Here is a 26,805-nt window from a genome sequence, read left to right as displayed (position 1 = left end):
GCTGAACGTCAACTCTTCTGAAGTTCCACAAGAGTTGATCTGTTTGTATATGATGATGCTGCGGAATATACGTTGCTCGACAGTCGGTCTGTTCGCCAAGCTGGGCGATCGGATTGCAAACGTTCCGTCTTTGATCACGTGGACATCATCACTTTGGAACTGAGTGCCTGTCGCTCTCTTTTTTTAGCTCACATGCCTAAACATGATGAGTACCGCTCGTCCAAATTCTGACAGCGGTCACAAGTCATATCCCAGTGTTTGCCTCACATTTGAGGTAGCTGAATAAAAAACGTTCGATTTTCGTTCTCATGTTTGTATTAGAGGTAGTCGGTTAAATGTACTGCGAAAAATTCCTTGAGGTGACGGTATGAATTGCGCTATGGGAAGCATTACTTCGATGGTCACTAGCTATAGTCTGGCTGCCCTCCGACTAATCCGGATTCGGGCAGTCTATTCTAGCCGCCGTTTCTTGCCACGTCTCCAGCCAAGCACAGACGGGGTCACGGCAACTTCATTCTGGAAGGCGTACAACACCAACAAAACCCAAACTCTTCGTGCTCTCTTGCATGCCTTTCTGCCAAGTCATGCGCTGTCCACCTCGCGGTTCGCACCAGCCTGAAGGAGGCACGGAGAACAATACTCGTCTTGGTAGACGGTGTTTCGGCATGCGTAGAACATGACCGAACCATCGTAGTCGATGATGCTGAATGTTTTCTCGGATTGAGGTACCTGCCGCACAACCAGATACCTGTTTTCTAATCACATCGTTACTAACACGCTGACGCCATCCAAAACCAGCCACGGATCTGAGGCGTCAGTGGTCGTCACGAATAGACTGGATCGTTCCGTGATGTGGCGGTTTGTGTGCCTGGCGACTCATTGAACTGTACTGGGGGAGGTCTGCGCGACACTCCCAGAGTCTCATACCAGGTTGGTTCATGGATAGATGTCTGACGAACACAGTCTCCTGGCCCTCCAGGTTGGGGGTTGAAACATGTGTGGTGACGTGTTCCGTAAAAATGGTAATGTGCTTGCATTTCCAGCCGAACACCGCTGCCTTGGGGTTAGGCTTTCGAGTCAAAAGATCTTCGGTTGAGGACCCTAATCGTCCTCCTGTCTAGGTGTGGGCGCTCTAGCAGTATCCCACCCCTCGTACAACCATGACATTCACAACTATACAAATCAAGTAGCGACAAAGCATAGTTCGGAGTGTAGCACGTTACAAATGAAGGTACTGTTCATTACCCATTGTTATTTCTTCTCATGGCTTATAGAGGGTGAGGTGGTTGGAATACAGAGTTTGATACGTACCTGAGGAATTCGGACTTCCGTGTTTCACTAAGCATTCAGGAGGAGTAAAAAATGTGTTGTTTTAATAATGTGTGTGTGGCGACCATGAGTGTCACGATACGCCATGACGTGCGACAGCATCAATAAGCGCCTAGGGCTGCAGCGCAAATTCTAGCATAGAGTTTAGCGTTTGCGGCAGATATTCCTGGTTTGTGGTACAACGGCTATTCGTTAATGAGAGTCTTCGGGTAGACGGGATATTTCTTTCGATCGCAAGAATGTTTTACTAAGGTTTATTAAAACAGTGTCTAGTGTGGATTGTTCTGGCCACTCATGTTGGTAAACAGCCTGAGTAATCGAGGACAAACTCAGGGTCCAGGAAGAGAGAACAAGGGAATATGATCTGGTCTCCCCCAGTTACGAACAACGAATGAAAAAATTGTCAGAGTTCAACCTTTGACTGACCAAATGAAGTCTAAGGGCTGAATTCCTGAAACTGATCTCCCTTCACTTTCATAGGCAACTCATTAACTAGGTTTTTTTTTAAATATAAATTTCGCGTGTGTCTGGAGAGGGGAGTTCCGGCCTTGTATCAACATCGATGTTCTGACAACAAACGTGCAAACGATTACTGACTGCACACATGCTGCTTCACTCGCTGGTATCATGGGTAACGGAGTGAAGAGACATTCTTATCCAGAATGACAGTATACAAGCCGAAGTTCAGTGACCTTGACCGTTAGTACAGGTGATCTCGAACAATGGACTTTACCCGAATAGATCACCCGAGTTCGTTCGTAGAATTTTACTGCCAGATCAAGCTTTCCGGAAATGGTCCAGCGAAAAAGTGCTCTTTAAGAGAACAAATAAAAAGTGGTTTTGTAGTCTGACGATTATGTCAGCTGTCTATTCGCAATCAGCCGTCAGTCTGACGTGATCTGCCGATGATCCATGTAGTTTGAAACCATTTGCACATTTGACATGGTGTAGCAAATCCGTCTTGAATTCCGTTTTTTTTCTGGTCACACCATAGGTGACCCATTCGCTCCAATGGAGTGAGAAACAGGATGTTGTCTCTCTGTGCGTGTAGATTTATCGGCAAGTTCAACAGGAAATCAGGAAAACTGAACTAAGACAGTCTAGGCTAATTCGCCTGGAATGCACACATGAGAAAACATTTGTAGTATGTAAACATGCATTACATAGATTGACATTTTCGCGCATAAACAAACACCTATCTGCGTCAGAAATGCTTAGATTGCCGGAATTTCACCGATTTCCAAAGGTCACCGCACCAAAGTATTTGGCTTAGAATAGAATACGTAAATCAACCGATTGCTTTTGGTCTGAACCAGGTACGCGGCTAGTTGTGATCATTGGTACCCTGGTTATGATCTAGTCTTCAAACTACACAGCCTGTTCCTCGGAAAACGGTTATCATTTCTGCAAAATCACGATCAGCTGTCAGCTTACGAAGAGTACGACTCAATTTGCTGAGGTTTGTGTTAAGTAGAATATCACGTTTTGCACTGAATTTGGAGTTCGCATATGATTGTTTAGGGGAACTTCATCACGAACGCTCTAGTTGAATACGCTGCCGCCACTGAGCAAGGAACTGTGCTAGAGTTATCGGAAAAAGCAACAGTTTCGCACAATATTCTGATCTAATGTGTGAAGCCAGCTGTTCAACCGACTAGGGTCTACCTGAAAGGCTGAGCCTGTTTGCTTTTGAATACCTAGAAGTCCCTGAATTCTCCAGGAGGAACCATAAGTCAACTGATTATACATGGTGGGAATCGACTGTCATTACGTCCAGCACTCAGTCATCTTAATCATACTGTCTGTTGGTAATCCGTGTGGTAAAGCAGTTGAGAGTATAACCACAATGACTCTCTGGCCTTACTTCTTTATGGCCATTTGTTCCATGCTGCGATATTTGAGGACGTCATAACTCAACTGCTCTTCCACTCTCAGAGCTCACCCTATCTTTTCCCTGTTCTGTGTGCCACTTCATTTAATGTGATATGTATTCCTGTTCGACAGTGTGGTCTTACCATGTGTCAACCACTTCCGCCAGGCTCGACACCTTTGAATATTACGCAGCCGTCAGACAGACCAACGACTCCAGGCCTACATTATCCGTCTTCTTGCACGTTCCCGGTATGGTCGGCTTAATTGGTCCACAGTTCGGAAGAGCACACACCGTCATTCATAATTCGCAGCTAGACACAATGGACTCCACCGACAAAAATGTTTTGAAAAAGTTTATCAATGTATCGTACCAAACACGATATTCACACATTCGTTTGAGGTGAACTATCATGAACAAGAGATTCAGCTGGATCCATTCGCGACTCCAGTCAAAATCAGATTGATGTGAACCTCGTACAATCTGAGTTCAAGCGAATCATAAGGTTGGCGAATATTCAAGGACTGCGCTCATCTGATGAGCCTCAGGAAGGGTGAAAGTGATTGTGGATTGCTGAAAGATTTTCAGCGATTAGTTTGTTACGTCTAGTCACCAGGAATGCAGCTTGAATTTTAAAGATTGCATTTTGCATTATGAGGACAACAGTTTAAGCTATATGTTATTTACCCACTATTCACCTGCTACACAGAATTCCATCACAGGATATTAGAACTTAGTCTGGACACTCCAATTTTCTGTTCTAAACATCCGGACTTGTCCAATGTTTCTTCATTTGCAGTGCTTTATGAATGATGTCTGCCGTAGTTATTCACCCCCGACAGAGCACCTGAGTTGAGAAGATGTTTCTTCTGAAAAGGTCTCATCCAAGAACCATTCAAATCCAGCGCTAATCTGGGAATGCACGTGGTCACACAGTCGTTCATCGTAAACTGCTCTAAAATCGACCAATAAAATGATCTTGTCAAGGTTTCGTTCGGGTTTGACGATTTATTATGGCCAAAGTTTACGTCAGCTCAAATTTATTACCCGAGAATAGCAAAATATTCCATCTGTGCCTAACCCTCTTGACCGTATGTGTAACTGAAAACGCCAATGTTGCGAAAAAATCAATAACTCGTGCGCGCTGTTCTCGACCAATCCGAGTTCGCATTGTGGGACACCAAATGGGGGAGGGTGCGATGGGATGGAAACGAAACTATAATTATCAAACATTTCACTTGAAATCAGATTCTGAAGGGAGTGAGCCAGATGAATGTGCTTGAGAGTCAGGAGATCGGTGATTACTACTCAGCACAGACATAAGTGAGGCATAAAAAAGAGATAGAAAAATATTTTTGAGATGGCAAGTCCAACAAACACACCTAAGTTTTTCGTGTGAGTGTGTGTACACAGTATGCAGTACGTACTAGGGGAGCGGACGGTCTTTCATCCTCATAGTCTATCAATTGAACGGAAGTTGTGAAGACAGTAGGGTCCTCGGTCTATTCTATAAAAATTACATTTAGATACAACAATCCAACTGACGTGAGGGTTGGGATAGACCCGGAACTTGTTGATTGTCCGGCTTGTGTATCACACACCCAGAGGCAACATGTTCTTTTCGTGGGGGATATCGTCACCAGTGTGCTGCTACAACCATGGGTGAGAGTGGGGAATCCCCTCACTTGCCTTGATCGTTGGTTGCTCAAAGTGGATGGGGATCAAGAATCGGTAGCAATGGGGATAAATTGACACGGACAATTTGGGGGAATAAAAAGCAATTAATTTGTGAAAGACAATCAATCATCTGTAACGACATGCTCTAGAATGTCAGTAGACTGGATAAACACGTTCCAGAAATGAGTGGGTAGGGGATAAAAGTGAAGGATGGATGGGGACTAAATTACAGACAAGAGCAACAAACCCTTATTCTCGAATCAAGCGCGCCATTTGATAGTGGTTGAGAATTTTCAAGTCAGCATCAACATACAAGTCAAAATGTATAGAACAGTGTGAATGGGATGACTGAGTTCTCTACTTTGTCGCGCTCCAGTGCATTGGCTAAATCATAGCGAATGGTGTAAAATCCGTAAAAATATGGTTAGTAATTTACTATAAGAAAAAACGTTCCGGCTATAGAAACAAGTTGCGCGCTCGTCTGAGCTTACAGCTGGGACTTGTTCGTGAAAAACAAGCATTCCAAATACTCGCATAACAGTAGGGAAAGTGTTGGAAGAGCATTTGAGCTTAATGTAGCTCTTCAGTGCTGTGGTAGTTCACAGAGAGTGTGTGTGACTGTGTCCCTACAGGTCTCTCAGGCAGCGGTGGCAAGGTCGTCGACTTGGTGACTTGCACAGGTGGTGGATGAGGGGACGATTCCGGTTTCTTTCTCCGTCTAGTTTGAGCAACCATGACTTGTGTCGCGGTCAAGTCTTGTTGTAATAGATAGGGTGCAGTTAGTGGGATCAGGATGGCTCCAAGAGGGGCTGAGATGAGAATTGCAATCGCGGCCAAAGTGAGCACCTGGGGTGGGCAAAACAGAGGGTAGATGGTTCGTCAGTGAAGGTTATTAGACAGGTGTACGTATATACGAACATGACACGGTACTACGTTTGACGTAGATCATCCACAAAACTCCTAACTGGGTGAGAACTCCCCATGAGACTACAACTTCTCTTTTGTCCTCCCCCCATAGCCAGGAAAGAGGTGCGGCGCAAAATTCAGGAGCTCAGTGGATGCTCTCTGGTAGCCGTTGGGCAAGCAGCAACAGTTGCCAGTTGCTTTTTAGCTTTTATTCAAATTGCGCGCATGCACACTGCTCGTGCGCTCTCCTAGAGTGCCAAAAACAGTGACTGCATCTATCAGTCAGTGATCAGTAACAAAAAAACAAGCGAAACGTATTACTCGTAATGCACTACTCATAAGGTTGCTGAAAATGCTTCAACAGACCACGACCGGTTTCCTCTTCTTAGGGCTCATCAGGTAGGCGCAGTCCCCGAGTTTCCGTCCACCGTATGTTCTACTTGAAACCGAATTGCATAAAATTAGCGAACTACACTCATTTGCAAACTAATTTGGTTTTGCGAGAGACTCATCTGGAACCCAGTTGAATCTCTCGTTTGTGATATTTCCAGGTTTCAAGTAGAACTTGGAAACTCGGGGACTGCGTCTACCTGATGAGCCCCAAAAAGGGCGAAGCCGGTCGTAGGCTGTCGACGAATTTTCAGCACCTTTACGAATATACATGTACCGCCATATCTCGAATATCGTAGCGACTGAAACATGAGGCGGCCTGGTGCGGCACATTCAGTTGCCTGGAAACATCACAAACGAGAGAGTCAGCTAGGTTCCAGGTGAGTCTCTTGAAAAACCAAATTAGTTTGTAAATGAATGTATTCCTCAAAATATGTCACGTTCACTTCCTGAATGTGTTCCAGTATGAACAAATTAGAAAGCAGCGGCTGTAGGATATACCGAACGGTCGTTTCTTGGGAGTGTATACGGTGTCGTCCAATGTCACCGTATGCTTGTTACCACTAGCTGTTGGTCTGCAGTTTCGAACGGTGTCCAGCAACGTTATCCACCACAGAGACGTGGTGTGGCTCGGACGATGTCTTCGATGTCTGCATAGGATATGCGCACGCACGTCTTCATGGCATAGCTGGACCAAAACGCGTCATCATGCATGGGAAAAAATGCACATAAGTGTCACACATTGTTGTTTCCTGTAATTGTAACTAGACGTCACGACTCCCAATTGGGGACAGTCTACAATAAATGTCACTTTGAAAGACTGTTCAATCTCTCATTGACGCGCAACTACTCATGAGGTGCGTTGGATACTCTTTTACCTGTATATCGCTGGCTATCATTTGATCCCATGAGCAAATCGTAAAGATTTTTGGCTTAGGCGGCTATGCAAGTCGTCTTTTATGTTGACCGATGAGTAGTAAAATGGCAAACACCAAAGACAGCAATTACGTTGGAGTGCCGAAACTGCGCAGATGAGGAATATTCATACCCCAACATATGCAGTGTCCCAGCAGCCTTCCTCACTGGTTGTTGGTCTGTTCGCCGAGCTTCACAGCTGAATTGCAAACGTTTCATCACCAGTCGAGGTGACATGGTCACTGCGGAGTTGACGACGGGTTGAGGCCGCCCTGAGGATGTCGGCTCCATTGGTGATGAAACGTTTGCAATCCAACTGCGAAGGTCGGCGAACAGTCTAACAACCAAGCAGCGTCCCCGAGCTACCTATACTCCACAACATTGGTCTCTACCTTAGACAACAACCTTACTAGCAGTTTAGGATACAATCGTATGAATTAGGATAGCCCTGATGTACGAAAACGAAACACCACCAACAAATACCAACAGTTTGCTCGTACGGTCTAGTGAATTACACGAATTCCGAAATTTTCGTTCCAAATCAAGTAACCATGCATTATATTTGCTAGAAGTGCTTCCAGAAATGACCGGATTAGGTCTGTAGGTCAATTTTTCGTGAAACGACAGCAAGTTGGTAAACGGCGATTCCGTGAAGAGGAGGAGAATCAGGTGTGGATAGAATGTGCAACCTTCTGTTTGACTAGATTTGACGGAAAGCCAAATGCCGGAATAACCACCTTGAACCCATCCGAGATCGCTTGAAGAATAGTAAGACTTGAATAAACAGACGTTGTAGACCACTTGGAATCAGTTACAAAGGCTTTAATGAACTCTGCTGCATTTCTTGCGGACCACAGCTGAGTTGTTTGGCTTTACAACGTTCAACTGGGCTCCCGTCCATCAATGGTATGCCACCAATGAAATCACCAAGGAGCCTTTGATGACCTCCCTAAACTACTGAATACCTCAGAAAACTAATCTACTTTTCTAATGATTCCATTTTGTTTTAATAGTTTACATCGTAAGATGAAACGGTCGACCAAGAACAGTCCATGTTGGAGTTTTTGGTATTTTAAGATAGTTCTTTGCGTATGTTTGATTTCCGATGCTTCGGTGTCCCTTGGTTGAAATTCTTGGGTCTACACGTCCGTGGTTCAAAATGTTCGAAGGTAATAACTGAATAAAAGTGAACAAATTGGTTGGTGACCCCCCGTTAACTCGGAGAATCCGCGGGCTTCTATATTCGCCTACGAGGGAAACGAGGATATCGTAACTGGTGGAAAATGGTATGGTAAAACCTTCTTTTGGATAACTGGAAGAGCACATCGGCTTGTTGGTAGAGTAAGGAAATTCTCGATGGGGATTTTGTGCTGTAAGTTTAACCGATTCATGCAAAGAAGTCAAGAAATACTGCATAACCGTTTCATCCTTATTGAAAATCATCAGTGGTGTGAATCTCACGAAACTCCGGAGAGTCTCGGACCCGAACGCTCGATAATTCCCGATGAAGGTCAAACAGCTGCACCTCTGCTTTTCAGCAAAGTTTGAGCGGATTTTCCATTGAAGCATTCGTTCAACAACTTATCCGAAGGCCTAAAATGCACATAAAGCAAGGTAACAAATGGAGATACTTCAAGCTATAATTTTTCAGGCTTCTTTGTCATCTAATGAACCATCCCAATGAGTGCCACGACGAAATGACTGCATTTTGTGGTCTGTCAAAATGCCGTTGTTGGCACCAAGAAAAAAACTCACTTCAGTGGGAGGAATAGCTCGTTTTTTTAGTGTGCAGTCTTGTTGTCTAGTGTTCTCACACCCAAAATGGCTGTTCGAACGGGCTTGGCTGGGATTGGTTCTGTGGTTGCTTATGTGAACTGGCCATTATTTGTATACAGTAAACTTGTAGCTATCCGGTCACCCACATACTCAGCTGTTCAACTCACAGTCGCTCACTGGATCGCGAGATTTGTCGTTTTTATACTCACAAACCACGTCACATTAAGGTGACTCATTGGACATAGATTTTCTATACCGTCTAGTGAGCGTAGCAACAACTCATGTGCTGACCTACCCACGTACACGCAAACGGACCTACATATAGGGAAACGGAACACAGTCAGCACACACGGGCTCGCGCTCGCGCTCGCGCGCTGGAAGCAGGAAGTCAACCACTCTCCACAGTCCATGGACAACTATGGAACACGTGTAGCAGTCTTGCTGCTTTGAAAACACGTTCCCGCCGTTCGGTTTTTCACCAAAGAACTCTCACAGACGATAAGTTCCTCTTTTGGCTTGCTCCCATTTTCTATTGTATTTATTTTTATACGTGTGGCATCTCACGATTGTCAGTCATGGTAAAAACTCTTATTAGTGCACATATCTTCTGAATTGTATTATGGCCATCATCAACAGTGCACTAATACGCTGACCATTTGCCTTCGCGGGTGACCACAACAAACGGGCCTTCGTAACTAGATTTGTTCATCTGCTTCACACTGTGAGATGATCGGATCATCATCATTGTCAGCTGTATTGACCGCGTACTTGTCGTACAGTGGTTGTAGCTGCCACAGTTTTTTTCACGGATGATTCTGGGAGGTGGGGTAGGTAGCTGCGCACTGGAGGCGGGAGCTGATAAATTAACGCGTAAATACAGCACTATAGGTGGACAGTTGAGTGAAGGGAGTGGGAAAGGAGGTCGGATGATTGATCGCTAGACTTTGAATCGAATTAAATGGGCGAATGGCCGACCATTTGGTTGCCTTTTAGCATAGTGTCTTCACTACAGTTTCTGTGTCATCTCCTATCCTTACACTAAGGGATAAGTGAGTATGCTGAAGGATTTCCCAATGATGTTGTCTAATGTCACGTGGTATTCTTGACTCCGTTTCTTTGAGGCAATAAATCGCCGCCTGACCCACATTTATTCAACGATTTCTTAACACCATTTTGTCAGTTTTCAGGTTGTCGGAATAAAAGTTGTGTTCCAACGAACTGCTTGGGGTCAAATCCACGGATGAGGACTTTAATTGTAACTACTAGAATGCTGTGTTGGACGGATTCACAAACAAGGTATATGATTGTGAAAACTTTGTTTGGTTGTGGTTTTGAAGGAATCTGGCACGGATTGTCTGTGCAAATGGTGCAAACTTTCTGGCAGTCCATCGTGCGCATTTCGATAAAGGAGCAAACACCAGGTGTCTGATTCATCTGTCGTTCGGAGCAGAGATCATTGAAGGGTCGGTAGAGTTTCGTTCGGTTAAACTACAAGATGGTACTTACCAGTTCACCGTATCCAATAATTTCCGGCGATGCGTGTAATTTTCTCGCTGTGTCCAGAGCAACGGGACCGACAGCGGCCTGAACCGTGGCCTTTGGCAACCAAGACAGGCCGACAAATAGACGTTCTTTCATGTTCATCTTGGATGGTAGGACAGCCATTACTGTGGCAGCGACACGAACCAGAAGAGCGATTAGTAAACAGCTTACTCCAACACCTGTAAACGGGACAGGATTGAAATGATGAGCCCAACTGCTATGGCAAATGAACAGTTTTGTGGTACAAAATGGGGACGGGGGTTCTGAGTATCACCCATTGAAATAAACCAGAAATTCACATGCTTCAGGTTCAAAGTATAAACCGGGTGAAAAGATTTGTCTACATTTCAGGTGCAAGGTTGGTTTGATTGCAGCTCATAACTCGAGTTCACAAACCACAGTACATGAACACTGAGTAGAAAAAAAATGCTTTCGTTTTCAAACTCAGTATCAAAGTAGCAATGCAATTTTTACGCCGCTTAAAGCAAAATGTCAGCGCGAAGTTGGTAGTGCTTAATCGCCCAGCAGCTTATCAGTTTTCTCGATGGAACATACTACTCATGTGCGTGTGAGTATACTCCAACCTAATTAAACGAATTCCTCTAAAGAAAAGAACGAAGTGTGGGAGAGAAAGAACTACGACAAGCGTACGAAAGACCTACGCCTCCGATGACAACAAAAACGTCGGTATCAACGGTTAATTACACGAAGAATAACTTGTAACAGAATTACTAAATAACGGATTGCGCCGACAGCCCCAATGTGTTTCGAAATTAGGAGATACTGACTATCTCCTCTAGTGACACTATTCTCATGGCTTGGGAAAGAATTGCAAATTCCCCAAATTAATGGTTTACTCATGTGGCCATTCTACAATGCCACCTGACTCAAAGGGTCCGTTCACTGCAAAAACCATACAGACTATCACCGAAGTTTTATTGTAAAAGAAACAAAGGTGATATTGGAGAATCCAAGCAAAAGATGAAGCATATTCTCGTTTAGCTTTTCAGGGGTTTGAACATTCAAGCCCCAACTCAAATCCCAAAATGTTCTCAAAGAACTGAACTTTTCACCTTTCGGGAAATTTGCTACAGTTAAAACCATAATTTTAAGGTAAATTTTCTATTCACTTAAGACTGAATAGAATTTGGGGTAATGTGGAATTTGCATATTATTATCCCAGCAGACAGGCCGAACAGAATACCATAAATTGTGGGAAAAGGTCCGTTCTCAAACTATCCACAGGATATCACAAATAATGAGTTATTCGATTCCTTTCCGACAGTGTCTGACACACTCGGCCGGGCGATATGTGATTTTTGCTTCCACCCACTCGAACCTATCTGTAGAGTCGACGTGATTTATCGTAGATGCACGCACGCACGCACGCACACACACGCACACACACACGCACACACACACGCGCGCGCACACACAAACATGCACATGCACGTCCTGACGGATCTGAATACTGACAAGTAATACAATTACTACTGTTTTGTCGTGCAATATCATTTTTCTGTCTCTGTGGACTCGGCTGTCCAGAAATCAAATGTCATAAAGTCGGCTGATTTTTTCCCCTTCGAAGATGTTTGTGTTGTGTAGTCAAGTTCGGGGATCAGACTTTGTGTAGTCTATCCGTGGGTTCTAAACACTTTGTACCACAGATCGATGGGTATTTGTCCACTAGTCAATCGGGACAGTCGATGGCTACTACTTTGAAAGTTTGGTTTACGTTAAATGTGAAACAATGACCGGTGTAATATTTTTCACTTTCGGCACAAACGAAACAATGACTGTTAATTTTTTAGCGCTGTTGTGCTATTTTCTAACTTCATGTTATCCAGTAGTTTGGTTTGCCAGCTGCCAACTGACTGGTTTATCAAAAGCGTCCGGCTTGTCCACATAACCTGTGTTCTACTGCACCTAGCCCAGTTATTTCACCTGATTTTGATTCTTCTGTGATGTGAAAGTGAGCAACAAACAGTTATTATTGTTCCTCGAAAGATTCAGATCTGTGCCCTCTTTGACGATCTTGGCACTTTACTTTTAGTGAGTAATCGGGTCGAGTCAACCTACTCCTCCCAAGGCGTCAATCCTCATCCATTGACAGGCATCGGGCGGTCACACCAAGCCTTTTTTCTGGAAGCAGCAATCCCAGATGTTGTGCCAGACATGAATGGTGAATGTTAGTAAAAACTTTCTGGTCCCCGTTGACTGGGCATCACTGTACCTACAGACAATTTATGAAATAACTTTCCAAAACAAATTGTAGGAATAAAAGTAGTGGTTATTTATGGGACCTGTTTCACTCGAAACGGATCTTAAACAAGATGCAGAAAGTATTTTTTTTCTTAGTCAAGGCGAGACAGTTACACCTGGGCTAATCTATTAGCCTTCTTGATTAGTGTGCTCAAATCCTGACTGGATGAGGACCAATCGTGGTTCCCACTGACACAGACGAATTGAGTGTCAATAGGAACGGTGATCTTTGTCTGATTAGATGGTAGGAATATCGGGTTAAACGTACAACACTACTCATAAGGTTGCTGAAAATTCATCGACAACCTTATGAGCAGTGTATCGCGTCCATACATGTTTCGCGATACCTCGAATATCGTACCATCTGAAACATGAGGTGATCTGGTGCAGTTGTTTGGGAACATTATAAACAAGAGATTCAGCTGGGTTCCAGGTGAGTCTCCGGTAAAACCAAAGTCGTTTGCAACTGGGTGTATTTCTCTAATACGGTAGATTTGATTGCCAGATCAACCAGTCAGAAGGATCCGAAATCTCGATCTTACGCTGGTATAAACACCACATTTAAGCAGGTATTGCATCTTTCACCTTTGTGATAGCAGCTGTTTCCAGCTGACTCCATAAAATATGGATGAACCCACAACGATCATCATTAATTATGAATTATTTTCGCCAAAATAAATGTCATTTATGCCGACATTCTAAGCCTGGTGAACAGTTTGGAAGGAGTTTTCGCTGCGCCATCGAAACCACTTAGTTGCAAGATAACTATCACGTGACCGTACGGAGCAGTGAGTTCTTTATTGTGGAACGTTCAGCCAGCGCGATTGTATCAGCGCAAACTGGGACAAACAAAGTAATAAAAATGTTTTTTATTCGTACTGCTTTGGCGTGGAAAACACAAGAACGAATTCCTCATCATCTAATAAGTGTTCGATACACAATAATCCGAGCAGAATTTTGTTTATCCATTATTGTTCATCATTTTGCCTGAAGGCAAATTCATGAAAATGTGTAGGTTAACAACTGTTTCTCGTTCAGAACATGATAATTTGTGAACAGGTAATTTGGTTCGGTCAGTAGTTGAGTCTTTTTCTCGCGAAAAAGGACCATGGTCAACCGTTTTTGGGATGATCTAGAAAGCAGACAACTGGGAGGCCTGGGGCAAACTAAGGACCAGCACACATCCGGTTACGAACAGAGTAGGAACGTGGAATTCTACACTACATCGAAGTTCCATATCTCGTTTAACCCCAGAAGCAGCGCAAACAATGGTCGTAGCGAATGTCCCATTACCATTTACGACTGGAACTGTTGGTGGCATGACTTCGAATGAGACGTTTCGCTCTCATATCTCATATTCTCCCGCTACACTTTTGCATTCGTCGCTTGCATTCGCTTTTTATGTTTGTGACCATGCTCTTCAAAAACAAATGACGATAATAGTACGCAAGTAAGTAAGTAAGTAAGTAAGTAAGTAAGTAAGTAAGTAAGTAAGTAAGTAAGTAAGTAAGTAAGTAAGTAAGCAAGGAAGGAAGGTAAGTAAAGTAAGTAAGTAAGTAAGTAAGTAAAGTAAGTAAGTAAGTAAGTAAGTAAAGTAAGTAAGTAAGTAAGTAAGTAAAGTAAGTAAGTAAGTAAGTAAGTAAGTAAGTAATTCAGTCGTCAAAAGTGGAAAAATACAAGCAATAGGCAACCAGATTCTTTAGCGTTCAGAAGATGTCAACGACGCCTTGAGCCTTTCAAACAACAAACGTTGCATTGACCCAATTAAAAATATTAGTGGACTGAGCATTGCTATAATTTTTTATCACACTTTAGCCCCGTACGTGAAGTGAATTTTCAGTAGCAAGATGAGAAGCACTGAGCAGCTATTTTTCGTCAACCGAAAACATTTTCAAGGCTTCTTCTTTTATAAACAAATTGTGAGCAGCTCAGAGGTAAACACAATTTCCAAGTTGCGTGAATCGGCCATGAAACCCGCCAAGTCGCAAGCACTTGACTGAAAAAACAGTGGCTTCGAGTCCTGCCCAAATGCAATTAAATTCCATCTACGAGCGGCCATTAGTGGCCAACCGGCATAAGCTTCTAGTAAAAAGTCGTGTGTTCGAAACTGTTTAGTGGAACTCCACACGGATCCCTCTTGACCACTCGCACTCAGGTGCTCCTACGGCCGAGAAGTCCATCCAATGCAAGATTGGCCAAAAATTCGGGAAGCTTGCCGGTCCGGCATCAAGCCGAGATCTGATTGGTCGAAAGTCTGGACCCAACAGCCAACCATGACCCCGTATTGGCCGAATGCCGGTTGCCAATGGCGCATCCAGAATGCATCAGAATTTCCAGAAAGTTACTGCCGCCTAAGCTAGACGTGAACGCTAGCTTGGGAGGCTCAGATCGAGAACCAAGCTGAGGAAAATACCGTTACTACAGAAACCCCCTTAGGTATCGTAAGATGCGCCTAGTAGATAATTACGAACATAAATGAAAAAGCAACACGCACAGAATGAAAGCTCGACCAGAAAAAAAGTCCTCTTCAGAACGAACACGATTTGATCTTATCAAGAGAAGGTAAGATTTTTTACGGTGGTGATTTACACTGTCGGCTCTGGCCTCAAAAATGTACGTTAGGTACAAACGAGCTGGCCAGGAATAAATGAATTGTTGGGCTGAGTTCGTGCTCCAGTTGTATACCAGGTCGCAGATATTGATACAGCAAACAAAATATCTCAAAATCGGATCACATAAACGGTTTTGAAAAAATGCTAGAGTTCAAAATATGTGGAACGACTTGCTTACAATTCATTGGGTGATTGTAACAAAGAAAGCTATTTCCGACAGTCGGATTATCTATGAAAATGAGGTAGAGGTGTGGCCGTCAAAAACGATTTACTGGCAGCTCGAAACCTGTAAGGAGTCATCCCGAGGAATACCACCCAAAGGTGGAGCTTCTCCCCCGGAGAGGTCCTAGCAACGCTTCTCATCACAGATTAACCAGCGTGAGGTGGGCATAAACTCTTCGGAGGGTTCAACGTATGAAAAGAACTAGGTGCGGGTAATCTAGACTGATCTCCGCCAACCAAAGATTAAAATTGATCAGGCAGAGGCTAAGTAAAACTCGTCTTATCCGATGAACAGTCAATCACATGATATGCTCTCTGCAACCACTCCGAAAAATTCGCTCGCTGTGGTTCTGATTTAGCTAATTATTTTTAAAGTCTTCTCCGCGGCCAACACTAGTTCCCGGTAAGGGTAAACTGGCTGGGTCAGTACCAAGTAGCATCATTCGTTCACTCATGTCAACGGTCTCAAAAAGAAATGTGACGACGAGGGTGTTAGCCGTAGAATTTCGGGACCATGCGAAGCGCGTACAAATTCATCCGCCATATAACTAACACCGCATTATCTGCTTAAAAGGGTGCAAAGAAGCGTTCGTTCGAGTGCATGGACGAAAAATGTTACCACATGCTACCAAAATGATCTTCTCAACTACACAAACTTGGGTGCGACTGATACAAAAACCACAGGACGCAACCGAATTCACTCCAACTTTTCAAACCCCCATATGTTAGTAAAGTCCTGTGGAACCGACGCCTTACCTGTCGAACCACCAGCCAACCTGAACAGATTGACTTCCGCTCCAATCAGGGTGAAAAGTACTGGCTGAACAAACCACCAGACGGCCGCTAATGTTTGTCGCATTGAATTTAGGCACGTCAAACCACGTTCCTGTGGAGTAGCTGGCAAAGCCACCAAGCTGTCCGCGCCATTGGTAATGGCTGTACTGGATCCAAACGCGTTCACATTCTTTTCCGATTCTTTTTCGGCATACAACTCAGTTTCTTTAGGTTTCTGTGCTTGCGTCATATACTCGTCTTCAAGCTCCTCTTTCTCGTCCAATTTTTCCACCGGTTGGCTGTGCATTGCTGCATACTGCTCTCGGAAATTGGGGGAAACTGGAATAGAATGGACCATGTTTAGGACAGCTGCAGGTTGGAAAACATGAGGAAAGGATTCGAGCTCAGTCTCATTATATACATAGGCGAAAGGACTACACAGTTCCTTGAAAAGTAAAACCACGTCGGACTCGGGATTATTGACTATAAGGTGAATTGCGTGATCATACACCGGTTTGGTATTTGGTTCGTGCGGTGAGGAGACCAAGTCGTTTAACCGACGGCATTTTTGTTCGAAGACCGTTCAACTGAACGTGGCTCAAGTATTAGCGAATCAGTGTGTTGACACAATGTTGGCGGATGTGAGGTTTTCTGAGCTCGGTATGCATCGTCGTCCTCAAAATATTAGTAAAAGGGGTCCGGTTGCCAGCTCCAAAAGACATTACAAGAACTGTCACATATACAACTGATGAAAGCAAAAGTATATAGTACTGTATGCGTGATTGTCTTCTGAAAACGATAATACGAGTAGACGCATTTTCTACATACCCGTTCAGCTGTAACACCCTTCCGGTGCCTAGCTACCATGCCACCCGGAGAAAGCACGAGGGCTGGGATACTGCCAGGTCGCCCAGGCCTAGATAGGGGAACTCGAGTGGCAGAGGTCGGGTTCGAATCACTGACCTTCCGGTCAGTAAATTCGCGCTCTAACCACTGGGAACATCTACATACTCACCACACGACTGACTTTGGGAATAATTTACAGTCCGTGGCGTCTTCTCAAAGGCGGAAACATCTTAAGGAAATACTTCTTCAGGATAAGTTTTTAAAAATCCCAAGTAGAGAAAATGCCTGCTCTTGTTCCAAGTGACGTTCTGCCGAATGCTGCCGCTCACAATGGAATGTCTCTTCCATCCAGGATCCATCGAACCTAAACTGTCTTGTCAGTGTGAGCTACCTCGGGTTCCTCAGATTGATGGTAAACACCTACAATAAACGCGGATGTTGCCGCTGTGAGTTCTGAAGATGTTCTAACGAGTGCAGCAAATCTCGCTTTAAAATGGGCACTTTGTTCATTCTTTCGGGCTTACGGTGGTGCATCTTTCATAATGGCTCCTAGAACGATAAACAGTCAAGATTACAACTAAAGGCCAATCTATTTTGACTGTGTTACTAACAACAAGTCTATGATGTATGACTGTGAACCCAACGAGCCTGTACTTAGTTAAGACATCCGGAGTTTTTTTCTGAAAAACTGAGGTGTCAGACAATCATCCACGATCAGATTCGAATCCGAAAAAAATTGTTCTGACCACCTCTGACATCGACGTTTGACCAAGGACTCTGATGTTCTTGAATAGGCTAACCTGTCCGCACACTGCTACGTGCTTTCGTTTTATTCTCCCGGAAGTCTGTCTGGATTCAGCTAACATCTATCAGAACATAGGCATACACGGTTTGCGCTTCCGGAGAACGTAGTCCCCGAACACTGGACGCTTAGCGTTGCCTATTCAGTAAAAAACGGCGAGAAACAGCGCCAGCAACTACCAGGGATGATAGTGAATGATTTTAGTATTCATCAAAAATTTCGCACCGTGAATCACCTCAAAAAAACATTTTTCTGTTCTCGATTGTCACAAAAAAGGAAGTGCTAGGTGGTAGGGTTGTTGTCTAAACAAGTATGAAATTTATGGGACTAAATCTACTGAAAAATTTGAAATATTACGGTGCACTCAGTGTAAAGCGACTTGCGGTATACGGTTAACTGTGCACTGATACATGTGTGAAAATATGGTTATACGGTGGTCCCCGGAACAAAGACGCCACTTCGAAGAACAAAGATGAGGTGTTCAGACCAAAAATTTACTAGGGACGGTCTGCTTTCAAATGAAGACCCCTCCAAGAAGTGAACTGTCCGGTTATCCAGGATCGTATGGGGATCCTACGTGTACAAGGGTCAATTTTCCCATAAATATGATCTATTAAAAGGACACTTTAGGACATTGTTTACGTGTACATAGGTGGGGCGCAGAACCTGGCTACGTATCTGCCGAGCAGACTTGACCCACCTACTGTGATTGAGAAGCATGTCAGTAAAATTGATTTTCGATTGGGGGTTACTGATCCGTTTTCCAGGCTTGACGTTTGTGAACGTTTCGTCATAGAAGCTGAGAGCAACCCATTCTCTTTCTGAAGATTTCTGTCCAAGATACCTGAACGAATGTAAAGGGTACGTGAACCTCGATAGTTTGTAGAAGGACAGCAGTGTGCACCTCCTCCACACCTAGTTATTCTCCGATATCTCCTTCTAGTCAAACAGGTCGACGTGCCTGTGAAGCAGTTCGACTGTTGCCTTGAAGACAGTGATGTTGAAGACTTAATAGGGACATTGTTCATGTAAAACCAACTCAAGAGGAACTCCTAAACTCAATAGGACTACGGATGACGATTGTGCCTGTATGCATACACAGCAAACCGAACGGGTGTTTCTGTTGGGGATATCAATATCCCCCAGATTTCGTCGCTTGAAGACCTGTTCAGGGTCGATTTTTCACTTCAAGATGATAGTTGGAAGGTTCGCCTCCTGCTCCGCAAACTTGGACCCGGCGAGCGTGCAGTTTGCCAACATATCCCATACAATTCAAGGAGAACCATTGGAGATTGTGGAAAATTTTACATACCTCGGTAGTTGTATTAGCTCTAACGGAAATGTGTCTGATGGAGTCAGTGCCAGAATCTCAAAGGATCGAATCACGTTTCATAATTTGCGTCACTTTGGCGTCAAACAGACATATCACTAGATCTTAAGGGTCGCGTGTAAGGGCTGTGTTGTTTTAAGGGTGCGAGACGTAGCTCCTGTGGACTGGTGGTGAGGTGTTTTCAGGTTTTTGACCAGCGATGCCTCAGGAGAAAATCGGAATCGTTTAGCCGTAGCGCCCTTTCGGTGCCTAGCTGCCATACCACACGATGGAAGCGCGAGGGCTGGGATACTGCCCAAGCCTAGACAGGGAAAGCCGAGAGGCAGAGGTCGGGTTCGAACCACGGACTTTCCGTCAGTAAATTCGCACTCTAACCACTGTCCATCTCGCCCCCCCCCCGATGTCTCAGAAGCATGAATGGTTTTGAATGGCGTTAGCGCGTTAGTAACGAGGTGATTACAAAACGGGTATTAGGTTGTGCGGGGTAAACATAAAGCACTACCAACTACGACGGCTCGGTCATGTGGCACGCATGCCGAAAAACCGTTTACCGAGACGAGTGTTGTTCATCGTGTCTCCTTCAAAATGAAGCAGACCACGAGGTGGACAGCGCAGGACTTGTCAGAAAGACGTGAAAGAGAGCACGAAGAGTTTGGGTGTTGTACTCCTTCAATGATGGGGTCCCCGTGACCCCATTTGTGTTTGTCTGGAGACGCTGCAAGGAATGGTGGTTAATCGATGTCAGTGGCCTTTGTGTTGTCAGATTCTTTAGATTGTCTGATTGAGCGTTCGGAGGTGCACGCACCTCAGAATGCGTGACATAGGCCAGCACTAGGTCCCCTCCCTCATCAACTCTTTTTCTCTTCTTTTGAATCTAGGGTTTTAAATATAATTAGACGAACCTTGTGGTCGTACGGCAGTGAAGCAGCAGCGTCAACATTGATATTGCTGTTTTTGATAATGATGATGATGATGGGCTCGAGATAGCTCAGTGGTAAAGGCGCCAGCTTACGGACCGGAAGGTCCGTGGTTCGAATCCAACATCAGTATCTTAACTGCTCCTGTTTCCATAATCCCTAGTGCCTGTACCTGGATTGTAAGTGGTGTGTTTACTGATTGCACGTCCAGTAGCATGACCTTACACACATGCAAAGTGCATATTTAAGGGGCGGAGGACTTTGATTAGTTTATCCAAAGGCGTCTGCGCCTTCTGCTCTTCGAAGACTAGAAGCATGTCGTCTGCATATTATAGATGGACGAGATAGCTCAGCGGTTAGAGCGCGAACTTACTGACCGGAAGGTCCGAGGTCCGAATCCGAACTCTGGCTATCTTGGTTTGAGCAACCTGGCAGTATCCCAGATCTCATGCCTTCTTCCGTTGACATGGGTGCATGATATGAATGCCCAATGTGGACGACTAAGCCCGAGAGAAGCACAACTAAGGGGTATATTTGAAGTCAATGCTCAGCGCATGGATAGCGTTGAGCGAGTGGTTTAGTTGTGTGCACATCATTGTCTGTTCCCAGCCAGTACGAACTTCCAGAGCAAACACTCAGATCGAGTTGCTTGAGGGCCTCAACCGCAAGACGGTTAAGGGCACAATTGGACCATGTGGGTATCAGTTACCTGGGTACGCAACTTGACTCTGATTATGCTACCGTGCGTACCCGGTTACCAATTCGCTTCCCGTCAGCATTTGTTGGGGATATCAATATCCCCCAGAAAACGCTGTTTTTATGTGTGCTAGCGAACTCCTGGCATCTTCAAGGTCAAACTATGAAAAATCAATGGCCTATTGATACTCCAAGGAAATTTAGATCCGACCACGTACAGGATACCATTATTCTTTCCACTGACTTGGGTTCGGAAGCTCCGGGCATCGCCTGTTGATCGTGTGTTGTTGGATTATTAAAGTTTGTGTCCGAGGTTCTCGTCTTCTTACTATTCGCCGTGCTAGGAGTCTGTATCAAGCAACATAGCTGGGGATAGAGTATTGCCACAATCCGCATTATCATATTGTTTGCTCGCTGCGTGACCGAACCGTAACAGTTTCCGAATTCAGTCTCATCGTCGAAACTCTCCACCACCTTTCACTCTCACCACTATCATTATCCTCATCGTAAGTGTCGTCTTCAACTACACAGTGCACAGTAAAATCTCTGAAGGCTAAATGCGCGATAAATTCGAAAGCACATGGCACCCTGAAAGTAGTCTACTAAATTTATGAGTTGGTATAGTTTGAATAGTTGACAAAACTTACGTGAACCTTCATGAAAGAAACACAAAGAATTATATATAAGAAACGTTGTCTGTCACCTAAAAAACTAATTATTTTGACCGCAGGCCAAGAAAACACTGACTATTCCTGCCAGATAAAAAACAGGTACAAGGCAACTGCAGCAATGTATAACTGAATGCATGTTATCCCATCGGAACAAGTTCAGTGCGTGGTATGACAAAAATCAGCAAAAAACTCAAGTGTTTGCGTCAAACATTCCACAGAAATCTCTGTCATCAGCGTGTAAATGATGGCAGCAACCAAAAGCTTCCGTAAAACTCAAAAAGTTGAGAACAGAAGACAAATGTCTAATATAAAATAAATTGACGTTTGTGAACAAGTCAGTTTCCGGTAAAATCCCAAGCGAATTTCAATTCGATTCGGCACCTTATTCATTGTGTTTTATTGATGGAATAGCACATTTCACGGAAGTTTCTTACCCATAGCAACAATTCCGTCAGATCTAACAGCACCGACGCAACCCGTCCAAGTATCCACTGAGGCCCGTTATGAGTTTTCACTTGCCTTGATTACCTCTCAAGTCACGTGGCGTTCCCGGCAAATTTCTACTGTTATTCCCCTTAATGGAACTACTCATAAGTTTACTGAAAACTCTTCGACAGCCCACGACCGGCCTCGTCCTGCTTGGGTCTCATTAGGCAGGCGCAGTCCCCGAGTTTCCGTCAACCTTATGTCATACTTGAACCCAAATTGCACTGTTTTCGAGAAATACACTCACATTCACCAATCAATTTGGTTTTCACGACAGACTCAACTGAATCCCTCGTTTATGATATCCTACAACTCAACATTATGTTCTACTTTAAGAGTTTTCAGCAGCCTTGTGTTTAGTTTCCTTTATGAAAATATACTGCGATATTTCGAATATCGTGCCAACTGAAGCATGAGGCGGCTTGTGTGCAGCACATTCAGTTGTAGAATGTCATAAACGAGAGATTCAGGTGAGTCTCGTGAAAACCAAATTGATTTGCAAATGAATGTATTTCTCTAATCCAATAAATTTAACTTCTGCTGTTTGGGTAAATCACCGGCTATCCATATGCCAAAATAACCAAGGTCGTTCTTTCTCGACAGCCTTGCTAGGGCTATTGTTCTGGTCCAGATCTTCAGCTCAGAACTCAGAGCGGGACGGCCAAGTTTGATTTTGAATTGCCTGGCCTGCAAATGCTCCTCTACCTAGATTACTGAAATCAGTGGTTGCTCGGTTTCTGCGCCGAGTTTAAACAGCTGCCAGCGCAGACATTCAAAAGCTGGTTCACTTACAGGAAGGAGGTAGTCGAAGCGAATTAGTTATGTGCCGGCCGCTCTGTCATCACTAGTGACCACCCGTTTGTTGTACCTGGAGTGTTTTCACTACTGTGATATGCGCTCCACTACGCATCTCTTTGTGTTCATCATAGTCTTCCAGCTGTATCTCAAAATACATCTGCAAGCTTTCGGAAATACTATGGCGTTGTCAACATGGAGAACCTCCAAACAACCAATATACGAAGTGCACCTCTACCAATATTTTCAAACTTCCACAATTACAAGCAGGAGGAATATGCCCCCATACAAGCTCAACTGGAGGCGCGTTCTTCCTAAGAAAAGCGTAAAACAGTGTCTGCTATCAGATAACGCTTGAATGCCTGTCGAACGATCCTTCCCCAAATCTTTCTTCGAAGGTTGAGAGGTTGAACATTGCAACCTCTAGTTACTACGAGCAAGCGAATCCCAAGTTGCACGTAGCACAAAAACTTGTGATGCAATAAACGACAAGGTTCTCCCGCGATTCGTTCTCAATTTGTACAAATACTTTCCATAAAAGCAACATGCGTCCAACTCCAGTTCGTCCAAAATTATGTGGGGACCGTTCTCAGAATATATATCATCATTCTTTGAAGAACTGTAGTGCGGGCATCGAAACCTTTTGACTGACTTGTCTGAGAACTCACTACTATCTTGAATTTGCAACTTTGTTCTCATCAACCTGTCTTTTGTGTCGGCAATTTACTGACTGAAAGCTCTAAATGGAACACTCCGCACAATTTCACACACTTCTTAGAACTAACTAACCCACTGATTCAAAAATGGGCGGTACACTTAGCCCCGCCAAATTTTTCCTAGACATCATATGCCGCTTGTTTTACCCAAAAGGGAATCGTTTGGATGAGTTGGGGTAGATGAGTCAAGAGCACAAAGAAGTGTGTCAACAAATTTGAGAACGCATGTATCGCTATGCTGCTCGTAAAAAGTGCTTGCGTTGGCTAGAGCATTTGTGAATTCTGGGAGAAAATTTGGTGCGAAGCCCATTCACTTGTCTTTTGTATGTCGTTGCGACACTACTGAAAAGAGTGAGGTGCTGACAAGGTCACCTGAACAGTCATCAATCTATCCATGTTGTTTGGACTATCGATCGACTGAATAACGAGTAGATACACGCAACCAGATACAAATCACGGTTGTTTAGCGCGCCAATCCAAAATTTGCGTTACAGGGCCTTGTGGAAATTGATAGATCGTAAAAACACCATCAGAAGGTGAGGTTATGTAGACGAAAAGGACTTCAGAACTACAGAAGTTTATGCTGAATGTGATCAACCCATAACACACTAGCAGCGACTAGAGAGAGAGAAAGTGGATGGCCATGATCTGTGTGTAAGTTCATCGGTTCCCAGAGAACCTCTTTTAATTCCTGTCACACAGTATTTTCAAATTCTGTGTTTATCTAAACTGACCAAGCTGCTCCACACGAGGAGACAACGATTCAGATTTATTACCTTCGTCAGTTCCGGCAAATTTCACAAGTCTTGACACAAACCAATGGTAGTTATGAATTGTTTGGGCTAAACAAGTGTGACTGATATTTTCACTCATTTGAAAAATGCTTAGGACCTTTCGGGAAGCCACCGGTTTCCACGAGTTTACAAATAAGTCTAAAGAGTATCTTTCAAACCTTTCCGAAATTTTGAACAATGTCAGTTCTAGATGTTTACTTGTCAATCAATAACCAGCCTTCTTGGTGGACCAGTGAAGTTCCACACAAATTCTTCTATTTCAAATTCCTACCTAGTAGCTATGTAATTGTTTGGAACCACAAAATTCTAGATCAGTCTGATGCAGGGCATCAAACTGTGGTAAGATATTGCTACAAAAAGTGTTCCGTTCGTGGTCAGTGGCGTAACGCCACTGGGATTTTTTGGAAATTCTCACCACATTTGGGGGCCAAGGCAGAATAGTGCGGACAAAACGAACTGAGAAAAACAACTAATTCTTTCACTTGTTCAAACTTTGTGATGTGCACGTTCACCGGGGAAATTTACTATCGAAATTGATACACATTTTAGTGGTGGCTCTCGATATTTACAGTAGCTTCCTGAAGTTGTTCTGAGACCAAAATGAGAAAACTGAATAGTGATATATCAATAAACAGACTGGTTGCCATGTTTTGTATAATATGTGAGACGTTTGGAGTCAAGACAAGGTCTTGTGTAATAGTATGTCATAATCCAACATTTTGGTTGACGTTTGATTTTAGAACATCTTCAAACAGATTGTCCTCACAACCGAAACGTCGGATTATGACATCTTATTCTGCTATACTGTGTTTTGATTTTGAACTCTCCATACTGTATGTTAATAGTTCACCGAAAACACCGAACCTGTCTCTCATCTGCTGGGACAATACAATGGCACCTCAGATAAGGTTTGCTGGTTGACTTCTAGGATGTGTTCTGGCGGAACTCATCAGAATACAGAAGATTCATCATCATCATCATCATCGACAGCATGACATCAGTGTTCAACACGTGTTCACAGACACTTATTCAGACACTCTGCAGGAAAACTGACATCGATCAGCAACCATAGCTTGCACAGCATGACAGTTCAACACGTGTTCACAGACACTTATTCAGACACTCTGCAGGAAAACTGACATCGATCAGCAACCATAGCTTGCAGCACCCCCAACCATACCAAGTGGGAATCACGTGGTTCCCATTCTGTAAGGCAAGCCACACCGAAAGCATCTCAGATATTTCGCAGTCTCTTTCATACCTCTCTGCCACTGCAAGTAAGCCATCTCCGCTACCGTTACCATAGTGCTCGTTCAAACGATGGACTTGTAGGGAAGTTAAGATGGCTCTAGAAAAGAGCCTCCAATGTATGCGGCGTGGATTACTGTCTTCAACGGGAAAACCGATAAATCAGCCTTACTAAAGGAGTATTCCATCAAGGTCAACCACACTTTTGAACTCTGGTTATGACGAGGGTCCACTAGGACACGACCTCCAGACCATATTTCCCATCAACAGTGGGCAAAGCATGGGGTTTACAAGCGAGACGCAACTACCTTAATGGTTGTGCATCCGGTTTTGAAAATATCCACAGTAGGTGTGTCCCATAAGCTATGCAGATTACCAGAAACCTGAAGACAACAAAGTTGCAACTCATTTTAGCATGTCGGTTTATTTACCTTGATCTAGCAAAGGTAGTAAAATATGAACGATTTATGAAGTCAGAAAACTGTCGAATTTGTCTTGAATTTGTCGAAGCCGCAAAAGGGGAACGCATTTTAGACATTGCGGACCGCTTTGGCTCAGTTTGGCTGTGAACTAGCCAGAGAAAGACTTGAGGTGGATAAACCCCAGTTTAAACAGCCTCAGGGAAATGCTTAAGGATGGATAATTGATAAAACTTAGAGCCCAGCCGAAGAACCCTCTTACGGATGGGGCTCTTGAGATCCTGAAACACTTGACGTTTTGCGGCTGAAGGGGTCTCTGGTACGGTGAGGCTGCAATAGTCTAACGATACAGAGCACGATCTTCAGCGCACAAGCTGGTGAGTGGCTGGTCATGTAATCTTCAGATCGTTACAAGGTGAAGGTTCCTCATTACTACGGTTGTCATTTTTGTAGAAACGAGAGGATTTGTTTTGCACTTTATTAAATTCATTATAAACTTTATTGTAGTTTCTAATCTTTGAAAAGGAAACACAGGGAGAACAAATAGATCCACTCACGTATGCGTCTTCTGTATTTTGATAGTTTTTGGTTACTTGATCTGGAGGATGTCGAACCCATATCTCGACGGAAAGCAGGCGATACCGTGAACGACTCTAGTTCGTAGTGAGCAGTGGGTTCCGGTAGACTGAATCGCCTGGAAGCACGCGGTTTGGTCCCCCGAACGGGGAAGGGGATCACAGTTGTCCCTGATGGTCTGCGCTCCGTACCGGTCGCGGCCACGGCCACAGCTAATGCTGGAAGATCGATCAC

General features: G+C 44.1%; 1 protein-coding gene across 1 annotated transcript in view; it reads right to left on the bottom strand.

Annotated features, from left to right (window-relative positions):
• Positions 1–4,319: 4,319 nt before the first annotated feature.
• The window catches only part of T265_14172 (hypothetical protein), a gene marked incomplete at both ends in the record, with an annotated part of 24,306 nt that continues 1,820 nt past the window's right edge, over positions 4,320–26,805 (bottom strand). Inside the window, 4 exons of the mRNA XM_009172357.1 lie at positions 4,320–5,722; positions 10,370–10,584; positions 16,258–16,614; positions 26,553–26,783. Coding sequence (XP_009170621.1) covers positions 5,447–5,722; positions 10,370–10,584; positions 16,258–16,614; positions 26,553–26,783 — 1,079 coding nt within the window. The remainder of the gene's footprint in view (positions 5,723–10,369; positions 10,585–16,257; positions 16,615–26,552; positions 26,784–26,805) is intronic.

This window comes from Opisthorchis viverrini (assembly GCF_000715545.1).
Source record: "Opisthorchis viverrini unplaced genomic scaffold opera_v5_152, whole genome shotgun sequence".
Lineage (NCBI taxonomy): Eukaryota > Metazoa > Platyhelminthes > Trematoda > Opisthorchiida > Opisthorchiidae > Opisthorchis > Opisthorchis viverrini.
The sequence above is the reverse complement of the archived record's forward strand: the minus strand, read 5'-3'. Positions and strand labels throughout refer to the sequence as shown.